This window comes from Nannobrachium achirus (genome assembly GCF_963921795.1).
Source record: "Nannobrachium achirus genome assembly, chromosome: 2".
In the NCBI taxonomy this organism is placed as follows: Eukaryota; Metazoa; Chordata; class Actinopteri; order Myctophiformes; family Myctophidae; genus Nannobrachium; species Nannobrachium achirus.
In genome coordinates, this window is record NC_137811.1 from 30519376 (window position 1) to 30546362 (window position 26987).

The 26987-nt window shown below is 41.5% G+C and overlaps 3 protein-coding genes and 2 long non-coding RNA genes across 5 annotated transcripts; 4 read left to right on the top strand and 1 right to left on the bottom strand.

The window, feature by feature from the left end:
* The first annotated feature begins 2002 nt into the window (after window positions 1-2002).
* On the top strand, window positions 2003-4038 carry apoa2 (apolipoprotein A-II). Its single transcript, XM_080720285.1, has 4 exons — window positions 2003-2117; window positions 2360-2404; window positions 3040-3271; window positions 3539-4038. The coding sequence occupies exons 2-4, from the start codon at window positions 2362-2364 to the stop codon at window positions 3693-3695; spliced, it is 432 nt and encodes a 143-aa protein (XP_080576411.1). The 5' UTR covers window positions 2003-2117; window positions 2360-2361; the 3' UTR covers window positions 3696-4038.
* A 1591-nt stretch (window positions 4039-5629) lies between these two features.
* On the top strand, window positions 5630-9477 carry LOC308306909. Its single transcript, XR_013963186.1, has 4 exons — window positions 5630-5724; window positions 6853-6897; window positions 7486-7598; window positions 7861-9477. It is a non-coding gene; the product is annotated as an uncharacterized lncRNA (long non-coding RNA).
* On the bottom strand, window positions 7457-12361 carry LOC308306916. The gene is made up of 3 exons (XR_013963187.1): window positions 12258-12361; window positions 9906-10048; window positions 7457-7571 (listed from the first exon to the last, which is right to left on the bottom strand). It is a non-coding gene; the product is annotated as an uncharacterized lncRNA (long non-coding RNA).
* Window positions 12362-13233: 872 nt separating this feature from the next.
* Window positions 13234-15410, top strand: apoc2 (apolipoprotein C-II). The gene is made up of 4 exons (XM_080746957.1): window positions 13234-13322; window positions 13724-13790; window positions 14212-14383; window positions 14826-15410. Exons 2-4 carry the CDS (start codon window positions 13742-13744, stop codon window positions 14914-14916), a joined length of 312 nt encoding a protein of 103 aa, XP_080603083.1. The 5' UTR covers window positions 13234-13322; window positions 13724-13741; the 3' UTR covers window positions 14917-15410.
* A 5762-nt stretch (window positions 15411-21172) lies between these two features.
* On the top strand, window positions 21173-25114 carry LOC308297657 (trypsinogen-like protein 3; the record flags this gene model as incomplete). The annotated part of the gene is made up of 5 exons (XM_080741185.1): window positions 21173-21212; window positions 21521-21665; window positions 22470-22726; window positions 23996-24129; window positions 24905-25114. 5 exons carry the CDS (start codon window positions 21173-21175, stop codon window positions 25112-25114), a joined length of 786 nt encoding a protein of 261 aa, XP_080597311.1.
* Between the last annotated feature and the right edge of the window lie 1873 nt (window positions 25115-26987).

A 26987-nucleotide genomic window follows, 5' to 3' on the forward strand; every position in this document is an offset into this window, starting at 1 on the left:
AACTTTAGCAAGTCATGGTATATTTAGTTATTTCTCATCTGAATATCACACATTGGAGTCATTTGGATTAAGGAAAGCCTCTCAAGTAATTTGCATAATCATTAACTTGATTTGAAGATAAAATAGTGGGATAAAGTCAGAGGCAGAGAGAGAGCAGAGATGGGGGAAAGAATGAAATATTGAAATGAAATATGAATCACTTTATACTTAGTAAACTGTACCGGGGTTGGCTCTGTTCTTGGTCCACTCATTTTCCCTCTACACCAGGGGTCTTCAACAGGGGGTCCTCCAAATCTTTGTGTGATAGAAACATGTTTTCTCCTTTTTTATATGCATGCACTTGAACCTTGGTGTCCATATTCGGAGAACTTTAGCCAAAAATAGCAGATCGCGAGGAGTTGTGAGTTTGTAGTTCGGCTCTTTTCGGCAGAGACGTTTGGTGTAGAGGGTAAAAAGATCAGATTAAGTTCAGAGTGAATAATCAAGTTTATTAAGTATTGACAGTTCAAGTGGTATGAATATCTGACAACACAAATTGACATGAATCCAAAATACACTGATGATTGTGCTGTCAAACGATGAAACTTATGGAATCTTTGAAAAAGTTGTGGGGGTCCCTGCTTCATCTCTCTCTCAACTAAGGGGTCCTTGGCCTGAAAACGTTGAAGACCCCGCCGCTCTACACCATATATCTTTGTAGAAAAAAGCAGGTCAGAATAGGGATGCTAGGGTTCAAGTAGTTAAGTAATATTTAGCGATAAGGATCAAGCGGGATCCTACAGTACATTCTATGTGTCACTATGTGAGAGGTGAGGCCACAGATGTGTATGAGTGTGGGTGAGAGTTGAGGGCAGACGTCCAGACATCCAGTGAGAGTTCAGTAGGTCCATCTGGTCAGGACAGGGTCCCCAACTCTGTGAGAGCAGTTTACATCGTCCTGCTGGCCATTTGACTCTGATCCCAATGACCAGACATTAATTACACACTAACAGGCATGTGCACACATAGACATCAAACGGGGCTTGAGCCCCTGCCCTTTTATACGTCTGTAAAAAGGTGCCCTCTCCAGACCATGAATGCAGTTTTTACGATGGTGAAAGAAATGCAAATGCCTTCTTTCCATGCCATACCTGTCCAAACTCTCCTGAACTTGAATGCCTCATCTTATGTTGAAAGAATTGCCCTCACAGTGAAATCCATGCCGTAAACCACATCTCTAGTATTGCCTTTTTTATGCTTAGTTTAGTGTGGTATCAAGTACTGAAAATAGCCGACCTCCAAGCTCACAACGCGTCGCAGCATGACACGTTGTGAGCTTGGAGGTCTGCTATTTTCAAAATTTCAATATGTTCACCAAAAGGCCCTTTTAGACATTTCAGCCCCTGCCTCTCTAACATTCTCTGCACGTCCCTGCACACTAGACCTGGAAAATTGTCAAGGGAGCAGAGATTGAGACAAGTCTGTCAAATCGCAATGATGTTTTAAAACTACAGTAAAGAAATATGCTCAATACTGTTATTTCCTCCAATATAAGATCCCTTGTGTGCCGATATTCTTTTTACCTAATTCATGCACAGCCAAAGGCTCCATGTGATATGCCAAGCAGATATACTGAAGATAAACGTACATTATACATGACATTGCGTAACTGCAAAGTCATATTTCCACATACGATACTGTATTTCAAGAGAAATGGACTTTGGGTAAATGTGTGTGTGCGTGCGTGTGTGCATGTGCGTGTGTGTGTGTGTGTGTGTGTGTGTGTGTGTGTGTGTGTGTGTGTGTGTGTGTGTGTGTGTGTGTGTGTGTGTGTGTGTGTGTGTGTCCATGTGTTCCATAACATACAGTGATTAATTCTTGGAACATCTGTGTGTCTATCTATGTCTATGCTCAACAGGTCACCAGTGCATGAGTGTGTGTGTGCACGTGTGCTCGCGAGTGGGTGAGTGTGCGTGTGGGTGTGTGGGTGTAGGTGTGTGTATGCTCATTAGATGACGTTTGTTTGCCGTCCCCCCCTACTGTATATCATCTAGTCCTGCAGCGAGAGCCCGGTTACAGACAACTGACTTTCAGGGAACACTGTCAAACTCTGGGATCTGTACACCCAACATCTAACAGTAGGTACCATCTCCTCTCTATGCATGCATTAGACCATATAGCTAAACTAATGCACATTATAGTCATATTTATATGTGCTATCCTTAATGCTCTTATGATCTTTTGGTTTCAGTTTGCATGACTATATATAAGTTTATGTTTCCAGAGTATTGAAATGTTCTTTGAACCAAATAGATTCTAAGTGACCCATTCATCGTTGTGATGTAGTCGTTTCTCTTTTTTTTTCACTTTCTTGTTATAGAGATGAACGGAAAGTACGCCTTGGCACTCATCCTGGCTCTGCAGGGTAAGGGCACACGTCAAATCGTCACAATGCATGGAATGGATTTAGTAATTTAAACTGCAGAGATATGAAACATTATTGAGTTTGCAGTGGAGAGAATTATAACATTATATCACCATCACTGAAGAACAATTAAGAACACTATTAGTTTGGTTTTGTACATTGCCTATCGTTACTTCACAATTTAGAATTATTTCACTTTATCACACTTGAGTAAAAGTGAGCACAGTAGGCATTGTCTACAAAATTGTGACAGTCTGCCTCGTTGCATGCTTATCTGGACTGAGGAGGCAAGCTTTAAAAGCTGTTTATCAGTGGCCTTTGGACAAGTAGCCTTCTGACACATACCGCAGATACCCCACACAATAAGCTACACATACTATTATCTTGCATGAGCATCCCCTTGATACAAGTCATGATGACTGAATATACTTGGCTTACAAATCAGAGAAAACTGAATATTAATCCTTTATGTGTTGTCAGTCTAAGGTCCATTATTCAACAGAAACAGCGTTGATTCGTGATTCAGAACTTGCATTCATTTATGTTTGATGTGTTTTCTCTGTAATGTATCTTTGCTCCAAAATGAACATGGTCAATTTACTTTATCCCTCTTCTATCCTGTTGGCACCGTGCAGTCTCTATGAGCCTGTGCGAGATTCCTGCCCCAGACCAGGAGCTGGTGGATAAATATGAGGCAATGAAGGCCACATTCTTCAAGAGGCTGCTGAATGCCTACAACAAGGTGCACGCAGCCGCCGGACCCGTGGTGGAGAAGGTTGGCGAGAACCCCCACGGCCAGGCCGCCAAGGACTACCTTGAGGGGCTGCAGACAAACCCCCATGTGGAGGGCGCCGTCAAGATTATCAAGTGAGTGCCCACTAATACACCTGTGAATGTACAAGCCTAGTTTACTCAAATCCTACAGTTGCATATTTCTTGCAACAAATACATAACACAATTTACTTTAATGCTTCTATAGACTACTAGATCACGTCCATAAAAGAAACATGTACAATATATACTTATTATATACTGAAAATAAAACATATTATTATTGTTGTTGTGACTATTCGACTAGTGAACCTGCATTGAATATTTTGATTAAGTTTGCTTTTGGTTCCATGCTTTGTGCAGAGGTGTCGCTTCGGAGGCTGAACCCCTAGTGGACAGGGCCCGTACAAGCGCCCTGGGTGCGTACGGACACTACGTGCGCCCACACATCGGCAACTACCTGAACGACGGCATTGAGTTCATGAAGACCATCCTGGACAGAGTCCTGCCTGCCGAATAGTAAAGACTAAACCGGAGTAAAACCACAGATGCCCAATGCCACCTGGGGTAGTCCTAGCTGGCCTGTGATTGATTTGTTGCCAATAGAAACTTTAAGCCAGTTTATATGCTGAGAAGAGCAATGCGCAATGCAAAATGTGTTCTCTGTCTGTACTTTTAAACCACTATCTACCTTTTTACAAAGTGAGTCACGTTCCACAGTGTGACAAACATGCCAACACCACCTTTGCATAAATTGTGCATGTATGTGTTTTGACTTTGATAAACTTACCAGAGATTTTGTGTGAGAGAGTTTATGTGTGTGAGAGAGAGAGGGGGTTCAATAAAAAAAATTAAAACAGTGATTTGGAAATAGTTTGTGATGAATTTACTGTATTTGTCGGGCCAGTTTGGCACCGCTGGCACTAAAACTACTACTCATATCTCCTGGCTTATGACATATTATTATCTTCCACTATCATGATTTTCAGTACAAAGGATAGCACACAAGTTATGTAATGCACGATTAATGTTATGAGTTTATTATCACTTACATAACATTTAAGATTAAGGTTAAAGGGTTTGTTGTTAATACTTGTACGTGGTGAACCGTATAAATGATTTGTGGCCTTTAAGTGGTGAATTGTCCATTTAGTTGTGAACTACTAAGAATAAATCATGATCATACTTCATAAGTCATCATTCATGATGACATACTTTGATTCATGTGTCGTCCATGCGTGAGGACATGAATGAGACACTTTGAACTCATGCAAATTCCTGATTATTCCTAGCTATGTCATGTATTTTCAAGCATTAATCAATGCTATTTATTATCATGATATTATTATTATTTAACCCATTTATACCGGGCTCTAAAAACGCCTTTTAAAACCTAACCAAAGGTTTCTGAAAACCTTCAAATTCCTATTCAAATAAAGGATCTACGCACCTGTGTCACCTCAAGACCTCAGGAGGGACCCACCCAATACCTCCCCAGAGAAGCCTCTTGTTGGGAAAAAACAAATAGAGCAGGAGAGGGGAGTTTAGCCTTGGTCAGGAGGAGGAGATGGGCAGTGATTTGGCCACCACTGCCGACCCGGCCATCAGGAGGGTGTTGTGGTTTGCGTGTCGAAACACCTTATGATCGATGGTTACCACCTGAAGACATCAAATTTTCCTGGCCAAGGCTACATTCACCAAATGTGAATGGAGGAGAAGCATCGTTAGATGTAATTATAATCATGTTGCTATATGTATATAGCAAATACTAATGAGACATAGAGGTGTCTGTAAAAAAGGGCCCTCTCCAGACCATGAATGCAATTTTTACTATGGTGAAATAAATGCAAATGCCTTCTTTCCATGCCATACCTGTCCAATCTATTAGTGAGGTATCAATTACTGAAAATAGCCGACCTCCAAGCTCACAATGTGTCGCAGCGCGATGTGTTGTGAGCTTGGAGGTCTGCTAATTTCAATATTTTCACCAAAAGGCCCTTTTAGACATTTCAGCCCCTGCCTCTCTAACATTCTCTGCACGTCCCTGCACACTAGACCTGGAAAATTGTCAAGGGAGCAGAGATTGAGACAAGTCTGTCAAATCGCAATGATGTTTTAAAACTACAGTAAAGAAATATGCTCAATACTGTTATTTCCTCCAATATAAGATCCCTTGTGTGCCGATATTCTTTTGCACAAAGGCTCCATGTGATATGCCAAGCAGATATACTGAAGATAAACATACATTATACGTGACATTGCGTAACTGCAAAGTCATATTTTCATATTTTCATTCATATTTTCCTATGCTCAACAGGTCACCAGTGCATGAGTGTGTGTGGGTGTGTGTGTGCGCGTGCTCGCGAGTGCGTGAGTGTGCGTGTGGGTGTGGGTGTGTGGGTGTAGGTGTGTGTATGCTCATTAGATGACTTTTGTTTGCCGTCCCCCCTACTGTATATCATCTAGTCCTGCAGCGAGAGCCCGGTTACAGACAACTGACTTTCAGGGAACACTGTCAACTCTGGGATCTGTACACCCAACATCTAACAGTAGGTACCATCTCCTCTCTATGCATGCACTAGACCAGGGGTGCCCACACTTTTATGACTTGAGAGCTACTTTTAAAATGACCAGCTGATTATGATCTACCCACCCCAAAACATTTACCTGAGGTTTTCTAACACTTATGTTGCAATGATTTTTTCTCTTCAATGTCTCGCGTTGCCATGGTTACCATAGACTTCCATGTAATTGTGCAATTGTGTAAAAAGTGCACGCCCATGCCTAGATGATGCACCACGTGTGTAGATGCTGTTCACAGCTTTCAAACAAAAACATCCGCTTGGAAATCCGTTCAGGCATTCATGATTTATGGGCCATTATGTTTTCTTCAGATGTAAACAAACATGGCTGCCATGTTTGAAAGAATGGGTTGGTATGGGGGTTAAACATGCAATTTCGCGATCGCGATCATGCCTAATACATTTCTGGAGGTCCAAAAAAAGAAATTGAAAAAAAATTTTTTGAAAAAAAATAAAATAAAAAAAGAAATTCAAAAACGGCCCAAACTCGGGAAACTCGGGGTTGGCACAGCGTTGGTATCAATACAAACTCGGGAAACTCGGGGTTGGCACCAGATGAGCAGCACTGGCGTTAGTGTAAGACAATGCACTTGAAATGGGAAATAGTGTGGAAAAAGGTTTTCATCCCATTCTGTATGGAAGTGGTAGGTTTTCGGGTTCTTTGTAATGCTACTGACTCTTGAAAACAAAGCATTGCATTGGGTGGTTTGCCTACTTTAGAAGCCATGAAGGGTCACTAAGTCACCCTAATTCAAGTGACAGATGCCAAAAAGAGGTTTTATATTTTAATTATAATTCTTAGGGGCATGTCATGTGGTCTACCTGCACATCCTTTGTGATCTACTGGTAGATCACAATCTACCTTTTGGGCACCCCTGCACTAGACCATAGCTAAACTAATGCACATTACAGTGCATCATATGTATATGTGCTATCCTTAATGCTCTAATGATCTTTTGGTTTCAGTTTGCATGACTATATATACATTTATGTTTCCAGAATATTGAAATGTTCTTTGAACCAAATAGATTCTAAGTGACCCATTCATCGTTGTGATGTAGTCGTTTCTCTTTTTTTCTCACTTTCTTGTTATAGAGATGAACGGAAAGTACGCCTTGGCACTCATCCTGGCTCTGCAGGGTAAGGGCACACGTCAAATCGTCACAATGCATGGAATGGATTTAGCAATTTAAACTGCAGAGATATGAAACATTATTGAGTTTGCAGTGGAGAGAATTCTAACATTATATCACCATCACTGAAGAACAATTAAGAACACTATTAGTTTCGTTTTGTACATTCCCTATCATTATTTCACAATTTAGAATTATTTCACTTTCCAAAATTGTGACAGTCTGCCTCTTTGGATGCTTATCTGGACTGAGGAGGCAAGCTTTAAAAGCTGTTCATCAGTGGCCTTTGGACAAGTAGCCTTCTGACACATACCGTAAATACCCCACACAATAAACTACACATACTATTATCTTGCATGAGCATCCCCTTGATACAAGTCATGATGACTGACTTGGCTTACACATCAGAGAAAACTGAATATTAATCCTTCATGTTGACAGTCTAAGGTCCATTATTCAACAGAAACCGTGTTGATTCATGATTCAGAACTTGCATTCATTATGTTTGATGTGTTTTCTCTGTAATGTATCTTTGCTCCAAAATGAACATGGTCAATTTACTTTATCCCTCTTCTATCCTGTTGGCACCGTGCAGTCTCTATGAGCCTGTGCGAGATTCCTGCCCCAGACCAGGAGCTGGTGGATAAGTATGAGATGAAGGCCACATTCTTCAAGAGGCTGCTGACAGTAAACAAACAAACATAAAATGTAAGTGTATAGAGGGTATACTATATGCACATTTCTAAAGTGACAATTTATGCACGTTTAATACCTATAGAGGCAGAAATTGTGAAAATAGACGATCTACAGTACTTGCTCACTTGTGAGCAAGTGGATCATAAGCATAAGCAAGCATAATAATAATTATTATTATTATTACCCGTATTGTTGTTGTGAGTATTCGACTAGTGAACCTGCATTGAATTTTTTTTTTTTTTTTTTTTTGCTTTTGGTTCCATGCTTTGTGCAGAGGTGTCGCTTCGGAGGCTGAACCCCTAGTGGACAGGGCCCGTACAAGCGCACTGGGTGCGGACAGACACTACGTGCGCCCACACATCGGCACCTACCTGAACGACGGCATTGAATTCATGAAGACTGATAAATAAATTATTAATAAAGTTAAATAAATATGGATATGGATAAAATCCATAACCAAAATAAGACAGAGACGAGCCAAAGGACTATCAATAAATTGCTGTATTTGAAGAGAGTCAGACAAAGAGACAAACAGCTGAGCATACCATCCTGGTGGCAGCTTGATAATTCTCTCTCTTCCAAGATGGAAGTTACATACAGTATATAAAGAGTACAGTACATGACAGTTAGGTCGTGGGACTCATTAATTAGTTCCCAGATCATAACAAGAAGACAGACACATAGTGTTGGTAACTTTCCACTAGTGACATACAGTATAAACCAAAACATGATTTCATAGACCTGTAATCCATTAGCCTGAACTCACAGTATACAACCAAAATATGGTCTCCTATACTGTAAGTTCAGTTCATAATATAACTTCTATGGTCATATGAGCCTTATACACAAATCATACAATTATGTATCATAATTCATATCTATCAAAGACCATCCTGGACAAAGTCCTGCCTGCCGAAGAGTAAAGACTAAACCGGAGTAAAACCACAGATGCCCAATGCACCTGGGGTAGTCCTAGCAGGCTTGTGATTGATTTGTTGCCAATAGAAACTTTAAGACAGCTTATATGCTGAGAAGAGCAATGCAAAATGTGTTCTCTGTCTGTACTTTTAAACCACTATCTACCTTTTTACAAAGTGAGTCACGTTCCACAGTGTGACAAACATGCCAACACCACCTTTGCATAAATTGTGCATGTATGTGTTTTGACTTTGATACACTTACCAGAGATTTTGTGTGAGAGAGTTTATGTGTCAGAGAGAGGGGGTTCAATAAAAAAATGTAAAACTGTGAATTGTAAATATTTTGTGATGAATTTACTGTATTGGTTAGGGCCAGTTTGGCACCGCTGGCACTAAAACTGCTGCTCACATCTCCTGTCTTATGACATATTATTATCATGATTTTCAGTACAAAGGATAGCACACAAGTTATGTAATGCACGATTAATGTTATGAGCTTATTATCACTTGCATATCATTTAAGATTAAGGTAAAGGGTTTGTTGGTAATACTTGTACGTGGTGAATCGTAAAAATGATTTGTGGCCTTTAAGTGGTGAATTGTCCATATAGTTGTGAACTACTAAGAATAAATCATGATCATACTTCGATACTTTGATTCATGTGTCGTCCATGCATGAGGACATGAATGAGGCACTTTGAACTCATGCAAATTCCTGATTATTCCTAGCTATTAATGGATTATGTCATGTATTTTCAAGCATGAACCAATGCTATTTATTATTATGATATTATTATTATTTAACCCATTTATACCGGATTCTAAAAACACCTTTTAAAACCTAACCTAGGGTTTCTTCTTCAAATTCCTATTCAAATAAATGATGTTGCTATATGTATTTAACACTGGAATTCTTTCACCTCAAACATAGTAGAGTAATAACGGTATAGATAATTATGATTATTCACCACTTTAACCCTGGCATCTACATTTTTCGCATGTCATCATAGGCAAAAAAAAGATTAAACCATTTTGAATATTGAACAGCTAAGAGCAGGCCATGATTCATGTTGTAGGTGGCTTCCGCCTGTTGGCCAATCATATTACTTTGACAGTGATACGAGAGTTTAAAAATGGACATGTACGGTAAGGGTCAATTTGAGTATAGTTTTACACACTGAGTTGGCACCTGGCGATTAACACATTTGACTAATTTTCAGATCATCCAATAAAATATTGCAAGTACATACGGCTATTTTAGAAACATCATATTGACAGTCACACGATCAATCCTCAGAAAAAAACATGTGTCCATCAGCAATGTGTCAAAAGAAACTGTGGCATTGAGCCAAGACACTGAACCACTCAGCTCACATTTAGATGCCAACTCTGTATTTACCCATGTTCCACTGGTGACTGTCTGGGGTGATCGTTGTGTGGAACACAACTGTCTGTCGGGTCAAAGCTCCAAAGCAACATGACATGTGAGACTGGATCACATGAGCGGTCCGCTGTGTTTGCTCTGTGGGCTTGGATCAACATCTAGTGCACACAAAGAAACAAAAAAAGAAACAAACTCTTGAACCAAAACATATTGGAGATTGCATTGTTTCCAGTGAATGTTGTAACAGCCAGGGACAAACAGCTTTGGTGGACTCTAATAGCCCCACAATCTACCCATGCTTCAAAGCTTTTCTGTATAGGTCTTAATTTGTTTAAAAATAATAATAATAAAAAAAGGGTCTTCTTGTTGCTGAATGCTTTTTTGTTGTTTTTGCCCTGCTTTTGTCATTTTTGGGCCTTTGTTATTAAACCCTGTAGCACGTTGTGATTTCCAAAATGTGTAAGTGTGTACTTAAAAATTACATTTATTATTATTAATATTATTAATAACTGGCCAAGCTTGGCAGGCTAGAAAAAGAACAAGAAAAAACTAAACCCAGTCTGAACTGGGTTATTTGCTGGACTAAACAACACTCTTGCATATGAATCAAAGACTGGAAACTGCTTTCAATGAACTTTATACAAGGTATTATTGAAGAAGGTTGCTAAGCAGTGGTGGAAAAAGTACTCAAGTGTTTTACTTAAGTAAAAACTGCAATGTAATAATACTAATACTAATACTCTGTCAGGGTGCCCACACACCAAAATACCTAGAGTGGAATCCCCCAATGCATATCAATGAGAATGGAGCGTTTTTTGCAGAAATCCTCTACTGGCAAAAAACACTCCATTCTCATTGAAATGCATTGGCGGATTCCACTCTAGGTATTTTGGTGTGAGGGCACCCTTAGGGTGCCCTCAGACCAAAATACCTATGAGAGTGGAATCCGCATTCCTCTAATACATTTCAATGAGAAGGGAGCGTTTTTTGCAGAAATCCTCTGCTGGCATGAAACCCCTTCACTCTCATTGAAATGCATTGGTGGAACGCGGATTCCACTCTCATAGGTATTTTGGTCTGAGGGCACCCTTAGGGTGCACATACACCAAAGGAATCCATGTTCCGCCAATGCATTTCAATGAGAACTAGAAGCAGTGCTCTTCCGAGCACAGGTCTCCACCAGGCCACACAAATCGGCCTGTTATAGCGCCACCATGAGGCTGATTTAAAAAATGTGGGGCAGAGGTTCTGAATTAGCATCCAGGGAGTGTGTGTGCTCAGTTTGGCAGCGATCGGGCCAACGGCACCGGAGATTAGCTGGTAACAACCAGGCCACACAAATCGGCCTGTTATAGCGCCACCATGAGGCTGATTTGAAAAATGTGGGGCAGAGGTTCTAGATTGGCATCCAGGGAATGTGTGTGCTCAGTTTGGCAGCGATCGGGCCAACGGCGACTGAGATTAGCTGCACACAAACTGCGAGGACACACGGACACACGGACACACGGACGGACGGACGGACGCACGGACGGACGGAGGGGAAAACATACTCTCCCTCAGCCTTCGGCTGGTGGAGACAATGAAGCGGTTTAGTGGAATGGGGAATCCACTCTCATACTTTGGTGTGGGAGCAACCTTACAAGTAAAAGTCCGGAATTCTAAATGTAGGCCTACTTGAGTAAAAGCACAAAAGTATTGGCATCAAAATGTACTTAAAGCACCAAAAGTAAAAGTACAAAATGTTTGAAAATAGCGGATTTAAAAGCTCACAATGTGTCGATGCAATGCGTTGTGAGCTAGTAGATCTGCTATTTTCAAATAGCCTAGGTATACAATAGGGCTAAAGTGGTTAATGTATATTTTATAATATTATAATTTTGTATCTGCAAAGTAACTAGTGACTAAAGTTTTCAAATAAATGTAGTGGAGTAAAAGTAAAAGTATTGGAAATTGGAAATACTCAAGTAAAGTAAAAATACATCAAAATTATACCTAAGTACATTACTTAAGTACATTTATTTGGTTACACCACTGTTTTTAAAGAAGGTTGCTAATAGCTGGGATGCTTGTGTAAGGGTTGAATTCTCATTTACTCAGGCTCTCCAAAATCTAATTAAACAGACATTTTTCTTCTCAAACTCCATACGAATGTCTACAAAGACAACAGTGTTTCACCTTTGATGATCAGCAACCAGCTATCATTGCTGAACTGAACTGATCACTGCAGGGTGCCATCTCATGATCAGCAAACATTCAGAAATGAGGCAAAGCAAAAAATAAATCATCTGTCAGCTGAAGGAGCCCAAAAAGAAACATAAAATCACCCAAATCCATCAATATGTCTGGGTGATTAGAGGTAACACTCACCCACCACTGCTCAGAGACCAGGGTTCAATTCCGGGCAGCAGTTTGGCCAGGCAACAGGAGATGTTTGTGTGTGGGAATCTGGGATCCTGTCCTTGTCACTGCACAATAGTGACATCTGCAGGTTGATCGTGCCTGTGGCAGGGAAGGGATCTTTGGGAAATAATGTGAACCTAGTTATTCTCACCACAGGCTAATTGCCGAGACTAAACTGGAAGGAAAATGTGGTAAAATACACAAAATAAGCAAGCAAGTACTGTTAAGGTGACGAGATTACCATGGAATGCTGTTTTAAAAACATTTCACATGTGGGAAGATGAATCATTCATAATAGCAGTGACTTTATACTGTAAAAATGAAAACCAAAACCAAAACCAGACATCCTCCATTTGAAAAAAAGTTGACTCTGACTCCTAAAAATGTTTGATGGTACAACAAATCCCTCTTTTGAGGGAAGATGTCTGGATCCTAGAGGTGTCAAGACTTTTAATATCAAAGTTACCTTTTGATTACCAAGCAATAAAACTAATCTAGCTGTCTGCTTGGTTTTGCCCTGTTCTTGCCGCGATGACGTGTCCAATACGCTCTAGACTTGGACCATCAGTCCACCATTATGCAAGTAATGCAAATGCCCTTGTGGAAGTTGAAATGAGGGCAAGGTGTCAGACTAATCAATTGAAAGTAAAAAAAAAAAAAAAAAGAGAGATTGATTGGAATAGTTCTGTAATCAAATGATAGGAAACCCCCTCCAACTAATGAAATCCAAGCACAGTTAAGAGAAGATGATCAGCCCTTTCCACCAATTAGCCTGCCATACCGTGTTTACAAAGACAGACAATCTGACTCGATCCTTTATCAAAAACGCAGTGTCCCACACACGCACGTACACACGCACACATACCGTACACACACACAAACCAGGGAACAGTGGAGGTTTATCTCCCTTGCAGTGCACTTTGGCTCTGGGAATGACATGTCAACACACCTACACTCCTACCGTATATATACAGGCCAGGACAGCTGTGACTCTTACCGGATTTTCTTCATCAATTCTGGAGAGGAGAGACTGTGAGTACCGCTGCCTTTCTATGGTTCACTTCAGCACATCACAAATATTCATTGAAAGTATAATATATGTATCAGTATGGGAAATGTGCAACATCTCGATGATAATATCTCATGCTGCTTTGACTGGGGTCCCCCTATACTAGGTCTGCTCCTTTTTTCCCCTCACTACCAAATATCTTTGTTGAAAACAGCTATCTACAAGCTCACAGTCACAAGGTGTTGTGTTGCAACATGTTGTGAGCTTGTACATAGGCTATTTTCGGCGAATGTTTGCCCCACAGAATAGGGAAGGGACACTAGGTTCAAGTTAGGGGGCGAGACAGGATACAGAATGATAATGCTGCTTACTATGTTGACCAAAATAAAGTTGGCCCCTTTTTGACGTTTCCTTGCACTTACAGACACCCAGTGACATCAGCATGAACAAGCTTCTGGTTATCACAGTGCTGGTTGCACTCCTTGCTCTCAGTAAGTATGCTGTACACTTGGACACACTGGATGGCTTCGGATAGGGCTGAAAAGTTAAGTTAGCATGGGGCCCTGTGCTGACAAGAGGCCGCTCAAAGATACCAGGCTCATAGATTTTGTATTATGTGACAGAACACCGCTGGATGCAGCTCCTTTACTTTGACCACCATTAAACACTTCTGCCCTATACATTGTATGAAAAATAACGAAAATAGAAGATTTAACAGCTCACAACACATCGCAATGTGACATTTTGTGAACTTTTGGATAGGCTATTTTCACTGGAAATTTGCCAAAATAGGGATGCCAGGGTTAAAGGGTTGAGAGAAGTAACTTAATTTTTAAAGGGTGGCAGCCATCTTTAAGGGAATGATCTGTGTGGCACACACTCTGACTTATGCCACTCGGACCTTTTGTTCAGGTGCTGAAAGCTTCCGTGTCGCAAGGCAGGCTGAGGCTGAGGCTGAGGCCGCAGGCCCTGGCCCAGTGACCCAGGTCACTGATGGCATCAAGTACTACTACAGCCAGACTGTTGACACCGCCAACACCTACATCGAGAGCATCAAGGGCCTGCAGCTGGAGGAGAAGGCCAAGTAAGACAACACACATGCATGCACGTCAAACGCACGCATACACATAGACACACACAATGAACTAATTAGTGTACACATCAATGGCACAATGACACCCACCTTCTAGTAGTAGTCACAAATTAAAGCATGCAGTTGTCACAAAATAAGATCTTAACAGAACCTGAGACCTGTCCATTGCCAAGTGCAAGATCCATACCTGCATTATGTTTGTGATATACAGTATGTGTAGCATTCCAACAGAAAGGTACATACTGAAAAAGTGTACACAAGGGACAGACCAGGATGATAGGACATACATATGATAATGTTTAATGTTATTCATCAAACATTATTGGGGTTTTAAATACAGTATATGAATGAATTTTGGGCCATGAGAATGTACAGTAGAAGATATACCAGCTCCTATAACATATTCCAAACATCTTTTCTGTTTTTCTCTAAGGAACCTTTACGACGAGACTGTCAAGGCTGTGAACACCTACTACGGCGTCATCTACGACCAGATGTACCACGTCTTCTACCCCCAGCAGTAAATAACCACCACAGCTGTCTGTCTCTGGACTACTCAGCAGTGTCTTGTGCCAAGACCTCCGTCTCTCTCAAGATGTCAACTTCCTTAAAGAACTTCAGCAAAAGACTTTTGCCTCCTCTTTATACTGGGCCAAATCTCAAGCTTCTGCAACCTCACACGACAACGTCGACACAAAAACCTTAAGCGGTTCACTCAGTCACTGCATGTCATTTCATTGCATTACAGGGATCCATACAGGACATTGAACTCCTACAAAGTGTACGATCGGTTTAGTTCAAGGGAGAGAACACACAGCACCTTACATTTTGAATGGAAACCTCCATGGGCCTTGCAGCCATGACAATGGCACAACTAAGCTTATGCTACATCGCCATCTAGTGGTTATAGTCTTCCTTTTTACCAGATTGACTGACTTCCGTGTCACCCGTTTTCCTGACAAATTGAAATATTTATGTCACACATATCACTTGGAATAAAATATTTGTAGGAAAACAAGTGTTTGTGGTATTTCATTTCTAGGAATTGAAGAGTAAACTGTGAATTAAATTCTGTCTAGATAGGCCTACAGCGACAACAGAAGGTGTGTTGATTGATATTGAAACCCATATTGAAATATTTGTTATGTAAAAAACTACAACTTATAATCTTTGTCATTGCAAGTAAACCCAGAGTCAAGTTAGTGATTAACAGTGGATGAAAATAACATAATTATGATGACAAATAGCCTAAATTGGCATAAGGACTCCTACAGAGGAACACAAAACAAATATGGCCATGACTATGTTTAATAATATTTACTTCATAACATTCGTCAGCCTGCTGAAAGCTTGGTATAAATGAAACATAAATTTCACAGCAAAACTAGGGACAACGTCTTTTTATTGGTCTTATGGATTTGTGAAATTGTGACATTATTTATTTTGAAGCTACAAGCTGCACAGCCACCTTATTAATCAAATACCCTGGCCTGCATGCTTGTCCCCGGAAATATAATTCAATACCAGGTGTGTGTGTGTGTGTGTGTGTGTGTGTGTGTGTGTGTGTGTGTGTGTGTGTGTGTGTGTGTGTGTGTGTGCGTGCGTGCGTGCGTGCGTGCGCACCCGTGTGTGTGTGTGTTGGGGGTGGTCTGTTTATTCTCCATTGAACATCTAAGTGAATCGATGGCAGGCTCTGTTGAAATCTTTAAACTAGTGGTTCTCAAACATTTTTGGCTCAAATCAGCACTGTAAATAACTGTACATTTCATCCACGGCACCCCTGAATTACATTGTTACAGTTTACAGTTTACAGTTTAGGCATTTAGCAGACGCTTTTAATCCAAAGCGACTTACAATAAGCGCACCATATACATTTAATATGGCATTATATGGCATTATGGTACGTAGCCTAAATTAGAAAATCTTATGTCACAAGGAAATGGATGGATGGATGGATGGATGTCATTGTAATGGCCACACCAACAGCCACACATTAAGGCACTAAAACATGGTGGAAAATGTTATCTTTGTTTTATTAATTTACTTTTCACTTGGTGGTAGGTCTCTGATTACACATTGGAATAAAAAGTGCTCAAGAGCTTTAAAAGGATTTTACCACTGGTAGTACAGATATATTTAATTAACCTTTGTTAGTGTCAAGTTTCTTTGTCAGGAGTCATTAGTGTGGTTGCTACAAAAAACGTTGCCAGCAAAGTGAACCTGTGTTTTGTAAACATTTTTGAGTGGTTGCAAGGCTGCACAACAGAAAAATTAAGCTTTTGGTCATGTTTCACTTGACATCAAATATAATATAAATGATCGGAATTCACTTCCCAGTGGAATCCTCACGACTCTTGTTAGTGCAAATACACTTGCAATTTACCAGAATTGCACCTTTCTAATTTGCATGTGAGTTGATTTGGTTTTCTGACGAGTGCTGCTGGCCAAGGAAATAAGTAAGCCTTGCCGAGCCATGAGGCCCATATAGGGCAGGATGTTTCTGTAGCGTGAGGCAGCTTGACGTACAAGTACACCCCTGGACATGACGCTAGTATGTCACAGGGATTTACCCCCAACCCAACCCTTGATGCTGAGTGCCAAGCAGAGAGGCACTGGTCCCAGTCTTTGGTATGAACCGGCCGGGGATCGAACCCTGATCTCCCAGTCTCAGTGACCTTGTGGTTAGAGTGGCCATGGAAAAGGGGAGCTTTTCAACTCACTTATACTAAGTCTAGAATGTGTTTCTCGAATTCTTTTGGGCCAGTGTCCCCTACCCAATATCCAGGTCGCTTACAGCTTTATTTTATAGCCTGGCTGTCAGGCTACAGGTCACATAGGCCACATGCCAACAACGCGTTGCATCGTGACAAGTTGCTCATTTTCAGGAAAATGAGCTCAAGTGGAGTTAGGAGGTTTTGACCGAAGGGCTTTTTACTACTTTTCATTGGTTCAGTAAGCCATTTACCATGAGAGTTTTTTGATTGATTGAAGACTTTATTTGAAGTTTGCATAGGAAAAGGTACAGTTTCATGACGGTACAGTTCACTGGTACAAGGTCTACTAAAAGGAGATCCATGAAAAGACTAGCTTATTTCCACAGGAAACCATGGGAGTGGGTTGTTGGCTGATTTACCACTGTTTCAGGGTTGTGCCACAAGCCGCAGGCGAGTGGTACGACCTCGAATGGTAAATTGCTTTTCTACCACTTTTTCCATATAAATGAAAGAAAACACAGTTGTAACTTGCAAGGATCTTTAGTTACAATCATTAATTGTTTCAGAATACACATACTTCCGCCACAGCATATAGTCCCAGATTGCAGCTAAAAGAGTTCCCTTTTAGTGCCACCACCAGATGGTGCCAACTCCTGCTGAGGTGCATGGATTTAGCTTCCATTACAGCTAGGCTAACAGTAACGCTAATGTTAGAAGCACAGTTTTCGGCTATTTTGCCGCAAATAGAGGCTGGTCGCTTCCAGAAAAGCATAGATTCAGAGAAAAAGGGCTATAAAGTTGGTGGATTGCATTGGATCCAATGGAATAAATCGGCGAAAGATGACGATAGTAACATTAGTAAACGTAGGACGACCTCGGACCACCTACGTTTACAATAATCAGCTCACGGTAAGGAACTGGGGTCGGTAAAGGAAGGTGTTCCGACTCTGGTTGTTTGGGAGGCGCATTGATCTTGGAAATGTTAAAACTGTGAGGGTTTTTGGCCTATTTACCACTGTTTTAAACCAATCAGAATCCAGTATTTGAACATGTGACTAGAAAAAGTGGTAAAAATGTTATTTTAACCAACACACAGACGTAAAGGGTGTTCAATAGCACATATGAAAAAAGAGAGGGACAATCAGGTGGAGTTAGCTGGTTTGGCAGAAAGTGTGGAGTTAGGAGGTTTTGTCCCAAGCACTTTTTACTACTTTCCATTGGTTCAATATTATTTTAACCAACATTCAGATGTAAAGGGTGTTCAATAGCCCTGATAGCCCTGATTTATGACAAAAAATCTAAAACCTCAAAAATGAAGTTAAGAGGTTTTGGCCAGACAGTGACAATATGGCATGAAAGGGACAAATGGTAAAACGTATATGCATTTCTCAGCAGACTTGTGTCAGGGCATCCACACAGGGGCGGGCATTTGCTCTACGCAGACTACGCAACTGCGTAGAGCCCCTAGGCAGAGGGGGCCCCCTGCTGGGCTCATTATTCTGGGCATTTAGAAAAAAAAGGTAAGTCTCTAGCTCATTCCTGTCAAAAGTTATGATTTTTTAAAGAATTGACCAACTGCTCACTGGAGTCAATAGGTTTCACACAGAGATCAAACTTCCTTCGCCAAACAGGAAGTGCCCTTCACCAAACAGGAAGTGCCTCTATATCTCATGAACCGTTTGTCGTACAGACTCGGGGCTGGTGTCATATGACTTGATTAAGAGTCCTTAACCTTAATTGGCGCTTCCTTCGCCAAACAGGAAGTGCCCTTTGCCAAACAGGAAGTGCCTCTATATCTCATGAACCGTTTGTCATACAGACTTGTGGCTGGTGTCATATGACTTCATTAAGAGTCCTTCACCTTAATTGGTTTAACTTAGTTCCGTCCCCTCTTCTGATTGGCTGTTGCCCCTTGTGACGTGGGTAGAGCTGCGAGGGCCCGGTCATTGCTGCTTGCAGCTTTAATTTTATCTAAATTTTGAAAAATAATAATTAAAAAGGAATTGTAAAAATATCATTTTAAAGTATTATTATCCACTGATATTCCCTTATTGTTATTAAAATAATTATTGTCCTGCATCAAATATGTCCTGTTTAAAAATATACATATAGGCCTACTCTATATACCTTTGATTACCTTACTTACCTTACTGTACTCTTCTTAAATTAATCAAATAGATCCAAAATGATTGTGGTTAGGTATTTAAAACCAACCATAATGACAACAATAGGCTTCCTCTGCCTCTGCTCTTCATTGTCTTGTCAAGTTCATTGTCTTGTCATGCTAAATCATCACTTTTTCAGAATAGGTATTGAGTTGGAGGGTGGCATTTTTAATTCCTGCACTTCGCGCGCGGCGCGCGCACATACTGTTTTTTCACGCATACCTATTTTTCACGCGCGCTCATGGGGGGGCCTCTTTTACTACCTTTGTGGGGAGCCCCCAGTTTATAAAAACCGCCCCTCCACACTTGCATATTATTATTTTCATAATGCCCTAGATCATATTACAGTGTCACACAAAAAATATAGCCGATCTACAAGCTCAAACCCATCGCGATGTGGCTTGTTTTGAACTATATCTGCAATTTTGGCATAAGGACTTTGAATCCTGAAAAGTAACAGTTTTGGACATTCCACTGTGGTTCCCCTCATGTCTCATTTTGGTTAGTCCCTTTATTTGGACCTCATGGTTATTGTGCCCAGAATAACTGTTTGTAATATATTTGCTGGAAAAAATAAAAGACAAAAAAGGACATTATTATAAAGAAACACAAGTCTCCCTGTGTCTCTCACCAACAACTCAGCCCCTAACAGGATGCAATACACTTAACCCATAACCACTACTGGCTTCTGATTAGGTTGGTGCCTTGCATGGGTTCCTCTGAGGTCAGTGTGTGACTTGATGAATGTAAAGCACATTATGAATAGTTTTGGGGAAAGGTGAATAGTAGCTCAGATTAGTTAGCCTGGAATCCAGACTGATTCGCTCCATTCGGCTGACTTTTTTGAAAACTGAAATGACTGAAATGAATCAGTCTGGATCACAGGCTACAGATTAGTTGCACCATATGCCAGTTATTTACAATTTAGATGTAATGCAGTATATTTTAACCTAGCCTTTCTATAGCATCATTATCAACTGAAATTAATGAAATCAAAAACTTAAAACCCTTTCTATATGTTTATTACATAGGAGATATGTTCAGTGAGTACTTATCAAAGTCCACAGTGTTTCAAAATCAATCTTGTCTATTGATAATCCAAATCCAAAGTCATTACATTATGTCCAGTGGAAGTTGCATAACATGAGGAAATCATGTCATGGTGAAATATTAACCTTATTAACCACGTTTATAATAATAACTTAAGACTTCTGGAACTTCCCATCGTGACTCTGCAAAGATGTATCCAATCATGAGAGAAGGGTATATTGCACACGTATTAAAAAAACGCAATGTTGCAATATAACAAAATGAAAAGATTTCAATACAGCCCCTTGAGCCTAAGAGTATTTATCCAACTGTCTTGGTTGTTATTTCATCTGTAGAATGAGACACATATAGTTCGTTCAAGAGTACAAACTCCTCTATCATACCTTCAAAACAAATCTCTGTCGACAGTAAAGAGGTCGTCATTGCACACATCAGTTTCTGAACTATCACACTTAAAAAACAAAACGGAACCATTGACTTATGGCAAGTACACAGCCACTGTTAGAGTTTCTACCTGTAAAGAAATTGGTTACATGTGCACACTCTGAGTTACAAATATTATACATTTACACAGTAGCTTTACTGGGTACAATCTTTCTCTGTGCCAATTCTTTGACAAGGAAATGGTTATTAACTGTACCTGAGGCGTAACCGTATCATAAGCTCAGGTGCCAGGAATTGCTCTGATAAGAATACTAGGACAATACTTAATGTGAGCCGGAAATCCTCTGCATGCCCGTCCTTAAAACAAGGCCATGAACAGGTATATAAGAGCCAGACGTTCCAGGCTGTAGTCACGTACTGTTTGAGAGATCATACGACGACATACAACAAATAACAGAGAGAGCAACATGAAGCTACTGCTACTGGTCATTGCTTTAGGATTCACTGGTAGGTACTGTATTTAACACCAAATGACTTAATATTTTGTTTACCAATGAACTGTGTGCAATGTGTTATTTTATAGGCAGCAAACCTGATTAACTCTACAATTTCCAGACTCATTGTGAGCCTGTATTGGTGATTTTCACTATTCTCCATAATATGACAAAGTATACACAGGGTGTCAAGGCATTTCTGTCTTCTCCCTGTGTCTCAGAGGAGAGCTCTGAACAGTTCAGAAACAGACCTTGATTCTGAAAAGGGTTGAAAACCACCGGCTCTAAGTGGTAAAACTGTGTTTGTCTTGCCTAATACAGGGGCAGCTCCGCTGGAAGATGACAAGGAATGCGAGCCTCACTCCAGACCGTGGCAGGTCAGGCTGCATGGGGGAGGAGCATCCTGCAGCGGTGCCCTCATCAACGAGTGGTGGCTGGTGACCTCCTCATACTCCTGTAACATCAGGTAGATCCTCCTCTTAAGCCCGTATCAGAGTGTACGGTGGAGAGCTATCCACCGCAAATTTGAGGTGGAAAGCTTTCCACCTCAAGTCAGAAAATAAGTGCAGGACATCATAGTCACGGCCCAGCGGGCCCACGGTGAAGTCCTTTACCCCGTCTAGACCGGTTCAGGTCGACCAATCAGTGAACGGGGTGTAGAGCCTGTCTGTCTGATAGTAAAAACAGAGAGATGTGTCGGTACTCGCGGTGGAAAGCTCTCCACCGTGAGGAATGATGTAACGTTGTAGTTTCCTACTCAAAAAGACGACTACACCGCGGTGTAAAGCCTTCCACCGCCCAGGCGACTATGATGCCGGCTTTACTCCCCAGGTAGATGCTGCGTGCGTAGGTTGCTACTAGTGCTGAACTGTCGCACTGTTGCACCTTTTCAGCAAAATAATCATATTTTAACTGGGGACCCCCCCCCCCCCCCCCCCCCCACCCTGACAAGCACTAAGAGTTGAGGAATTACATGTTGTATAACACGATTCTATTGTGAAAATAGCAGATCTACATGAGCATGAAGATGAAGACGGCTATTTTCACAATTTCAGCCTCTAATATTTGACAATTTGTCATTTTATATTAAAAAGTCCTTAAATTATCACTTTAGAAATGTGTAGAAACCCTCTATACACTTAAACTTTATGTTGGTCTATTTAATGTTGAGTGAGAAAACAATGTTGCACATTAAATTAATCATCTGGGGATCCCTCAAAATAATTTGCGAACCACTGCATCTAATCTATCTATGTCTTCTCTTCTCCAGACCCTACGACACGATAGCGTCTCTGGGGGAACATGACCTGGGCGTGCAGGAGGGCACGGAGCAGCACATTCGGGTGGCGCAGGTGATCCAGCACAGCCCGTACCGCTCGCCACTCCACAGCCTCACCATGGTCCGTCTGTCCGCGCCCGCTCGCCTCACCCCGTTCGTCCAGCCCCTCCAGCTGCCCACACGCTGCCCACAGCCAGGAGAGACCTGCACGGTCAGTGGCTGGGGACACACCAGCCGGTCAAACTACTGTGAGTGAATCTTCTTGTATTTCAGTTCAAATCAGAGGGTTAACAGCCAACTGATAACGCAGTCCAGGAGGATTGTATGTTGTGATGGCATGGGAACCACTCTAACAGAATCCCTTTTATGCCCATATATGGAGATCCCTGATGTCATTAATATTAAGCCCACATCGAACAGGACATGGTGTGACCTTGCCCAAGGTCGCTTGTTGTCCTGAGGCGTCTTACTAGTATTTCTTGTACTGTATGTGGGGTAATACTTTATTATAAATAATACATTCTATATCTCTGTCGCTCTCACTACCATATTTGGATCCGAGATGTAGTGGAGTAGAAGTAAAAGTATTGGAAATGGGACATGCTCAAGTGAAGTACAAATACCTCAAAATTGTACTTAGTTACTTTACACCGCTGTGATTGGTGTAGCAATGTCAGTAATGCTGCGTGGTTGGCTGTGGTACAGCTGAGCTGTATTTTGTTGTTGCTTGTGCTACTGTCCTTGGGACTTACGCAGATCTCTACTCAGGGGATCTGCTGTTCTAAGCAGCAGGCCCCTTCCAGTCACACCATAAAAACATATTCGGCAGAGTGTTTACAATTACACTGTTGTAAAACGTAGAAGTGTTCTAGGAGTATGGAGGCAGATATTTAGTCAACAAATTAAAGGACCATATACATGCATGCATCATTAATGTTCATTTTGGTGGTAAAAATTGTGCTTTTCTCCAGGGAACTATTTTCTGCTAGATATTTTAAACCAATACGTATTTGAAAATGCATTAAACGCCATGATTACAGGGCGCCTGCTGGCCTACTGGTCTGGGCGCACACCACTTAGGCATTACCACATAGGCATGGATGCCTGCATCGCCGGTTCAATTCCCAATCCGACGACATTTGCCGCATGTCACTCCCCGTCTATCCCCCCATTTCCAGTCAGTCTACTGTCCTATCAATAAAGGCATAAAAGCCCAAAAACAAATAAAAAAAGGCTGTAATTTCAACACAATTGTATTCTTTTAGCTTGATGGATTCAAGTCAAGTAGATTTTCATAATATACTAAAATGAATGGAATTCAACTATACCATTGGTCATAGTCGTCACGGTGTGATCCTTTGACTGTAAGATTTTACTGTGTGGGGGTACAGTGCACCAGAGATAATGCCATCCATGATTTTTGTCTGTATGTATGTACATCTATTTGTCTGCATGTGTGTGTTTGTGTGTGCTTTGAGTAAACAGCTAACAATCTCTCCTCCTTCCTCTCTACACAGTCTCATCTCAGCTGAAGTGTATATTCGTGCCTGTTGTGGATGACCAAACATGCGAGAGCACCTTCCCATGGGGACATCACTATTGGAGCCCAACAATGCTGTGCGCTGGTCGATACGACACAGACAACTGCTTGGTGCGTACACAACATTAACCTCTTAACCCTTATTTAGTTATTGACCAGGAGGAAAGGGGGGGTCACCCAGTCCCCAGGGTTCTATTCGGTCCCCTCTTTTTCCCCTCTAGTTCACACCAAATAGGAGATCTACAAGGATCTGCTATTTTCTCTGAATATTCACACCCAGAATAGGGATGCTGCTAATCAGCATATTTGGCATGGACGAGAGCATCATAAATCTGCAATAGTTTACTATAATGCACTACTGTGTCTCTTTCATCTCTGTTTATGTGATCTTCTTGACCACTCAGGCCCTAAATTCGGATGCCCGTGTTGCCCTCTCTATCTCTCTTTCTCTCCTGCTTTCATTCTCTCCCTCACTTCTTTCCAATTCCCCTTGCTTTGTTGCCATGAAAGTCACTAGTGATTGCCCAAGCATCTAAACACAAAAGCCATTCATCAATGGATAAATAACCATGAACTCTCTCTCTCTCTCTCTTTCTCTCACCCTCTTTTAAACTCTTTCCCTCTCTTCTTTCACGCCCTTCCCTTGTCCTCTTATACCCTCCCTCCTTCCCTATATCCACCACCCTTCTCTCCCTCCTTCCTCTCTCGTTTCTTTCTCCTCAACCCTCCCTCCCTTTTTTCTGACCCCTCTCCCTTTGTTCCCTCTTTCCCTCTATTCTTCCCCTTCCTTATTTTGTCCTTTCATCTTTCCCACCTTCCCTCCTTCCTTCCTTCCCTGACTCCCTCTCCTTTCCCTTATACCATCCCTTTCTTCCTGGCCCTCCAGACGGACAGTGGCGGTGTGATGGAGTGCGGTGGTCAGCTCCAGGGCCTGTCCTGGCTCAGACGTGGCTGCGGTGACCCCTCGCAGACCGGTGTCTACACCAAGCTGTGCCGATACAACGGCTGGATCGCCAGCGTCATGGACAGATACACGCCCTTCACCACCACTGCACTACCTAGAACTACCTCGCCTGTGGTGGGGAGCTCGCAATAAACCCTTGCATGTATTGCGCAGCAGGGGTCATCGCATGTTGGCTTGTGGTGGACATTTTTTGTCAAAATTCTATTTTTGCCATGGACATACAAATATTACCAGAAACAAAAACTAAATGTATACTACTAGTGCTATGGTCTTCAAAGTGCGTTGAGGGACCTTCAGTGTTCCTTGAAGGTGGTCCAAATGGACCATTACAGGTCTGAAACTCTGAAGGTGTACAAATGGACCATTACAAATGGACCATTACATTTGTACACTTTGAGGGTGTATTACAAATGGACTATAACATTTGTACACTCTCAGAATTATGGGGGTCCTTGAAAATGAAAAGGATTGAGAACTACTGTAGTGGCGGACTCCTAATGTGCCATAGTGTCATAGTAAATCAGTGTCATAAGAGAACCTGGAGACCGTCTTTCAGTGTTTGGGTCTGATGATGAAAATAAGAACATTATAATGACGAACAAAATCTAACATTTGCCACAGACAACGACAAGTCTTGCCACTGACATATTTGTCCGTGTACGGACATAGGCCTATTGATGACCCAGAATTCCGCAGCTGTCATGAGAGGAAAGTTAGACTAGAGATTTGAGGAAGAGGAAGTGTCACAAGTTTGATCCCTGCCTTGGTGAATGTGTCCTCCTTGTCAACATGCCAGACAGAGGCTCAACGTGCTCGCCCGCTGTCGTCACTGAAAAAAGAAAGCGTCTCAGTGGCCGCCGCTCTCACAAATGGAAATGCAGCACAACCTATTTTCACCTGTGCCTGTTTAAATGGAAAGCACTGAACGCATATTCAAAACGGTGTCACTGCGGCCATAAATGGAAACGTAATTGTATATGAACACAATAAAGATAACTATAACGCAGAATATGTGCGGGGTTCACTGATTTCATTACAGCGGTTACTGTGTGGCATTTCTCCCCTGTTTTGATGCAGCAAATGTTCCCACAAATCAGTAATGGAACCCATCATACATAATATAGTGCATCAGTGTACTCCTGGGGAGTGTGTGTGTGTGTGTGTGTGTGTGTGTGTGTGTGTGTGTGTGTGTGTGTGTGTGTGTGTGTGTGTGTGTGTGTGTGTGTGTGTGTGTGTGTGTGTGTGTGTGTGCGCGTGTGTGTGTGTGTGTGTGTGTGTGTGTGTGTGCGTGCGTGTGTGTCCATGTGCGCATTTCAATATACATCCATCCACATGTCTGTTTATTGTGTATTGTTTATGAGTGTACTATAACCACTGCTGCATGTGCCTGGCATACTGAATGTCATTGACTATGATGAACAGTCGTGCGCGGCACACACAGCTCTGTGCTCACTGACTTGTTCAAAAATAAAAGCTATAAAAGCTGCAAGCCTGAGCAAAAACCCACAGAACAACATGATGGAGGAATATTATGGAGCAATTTAAATTCAAATGGTTGCTGTCTGGATTGTAGCCCCTGTGATTGCCTGAGGTCATGATTCTCAAATGGTATTCTCTTATGCATGTTTTTGTTACATAATATTACCACTAGATGGCAGGAGATGCTAAGGCTACGTGAGGGAATTAAGTTAACAGTCCATTCAAAATAGAGAAAGACAAGAAAAGAGACAGTAAATAGACAAGACAAGAGAGCAGAACAGAGGTAAACATAGAAAAAGGAGGATGAGGCAGAGGAAAATGAATGAAGGGAGAATAGACAAGGTATTGTGAGAGCAAAGGATTGGATTGGGAAGGGGGGGACAAGTGCAAGATACTGTATTCTGCGGGCAGGTGAATTGAGTTTGGCATTAAGCCTAATTTATATGCTCTGTCGCACAATGGTTGTCGCAGGGAAAAATAGTGGCCCTACATTAGCTTCAGCTTTTAGGCTGGCTATTTTGGCTAT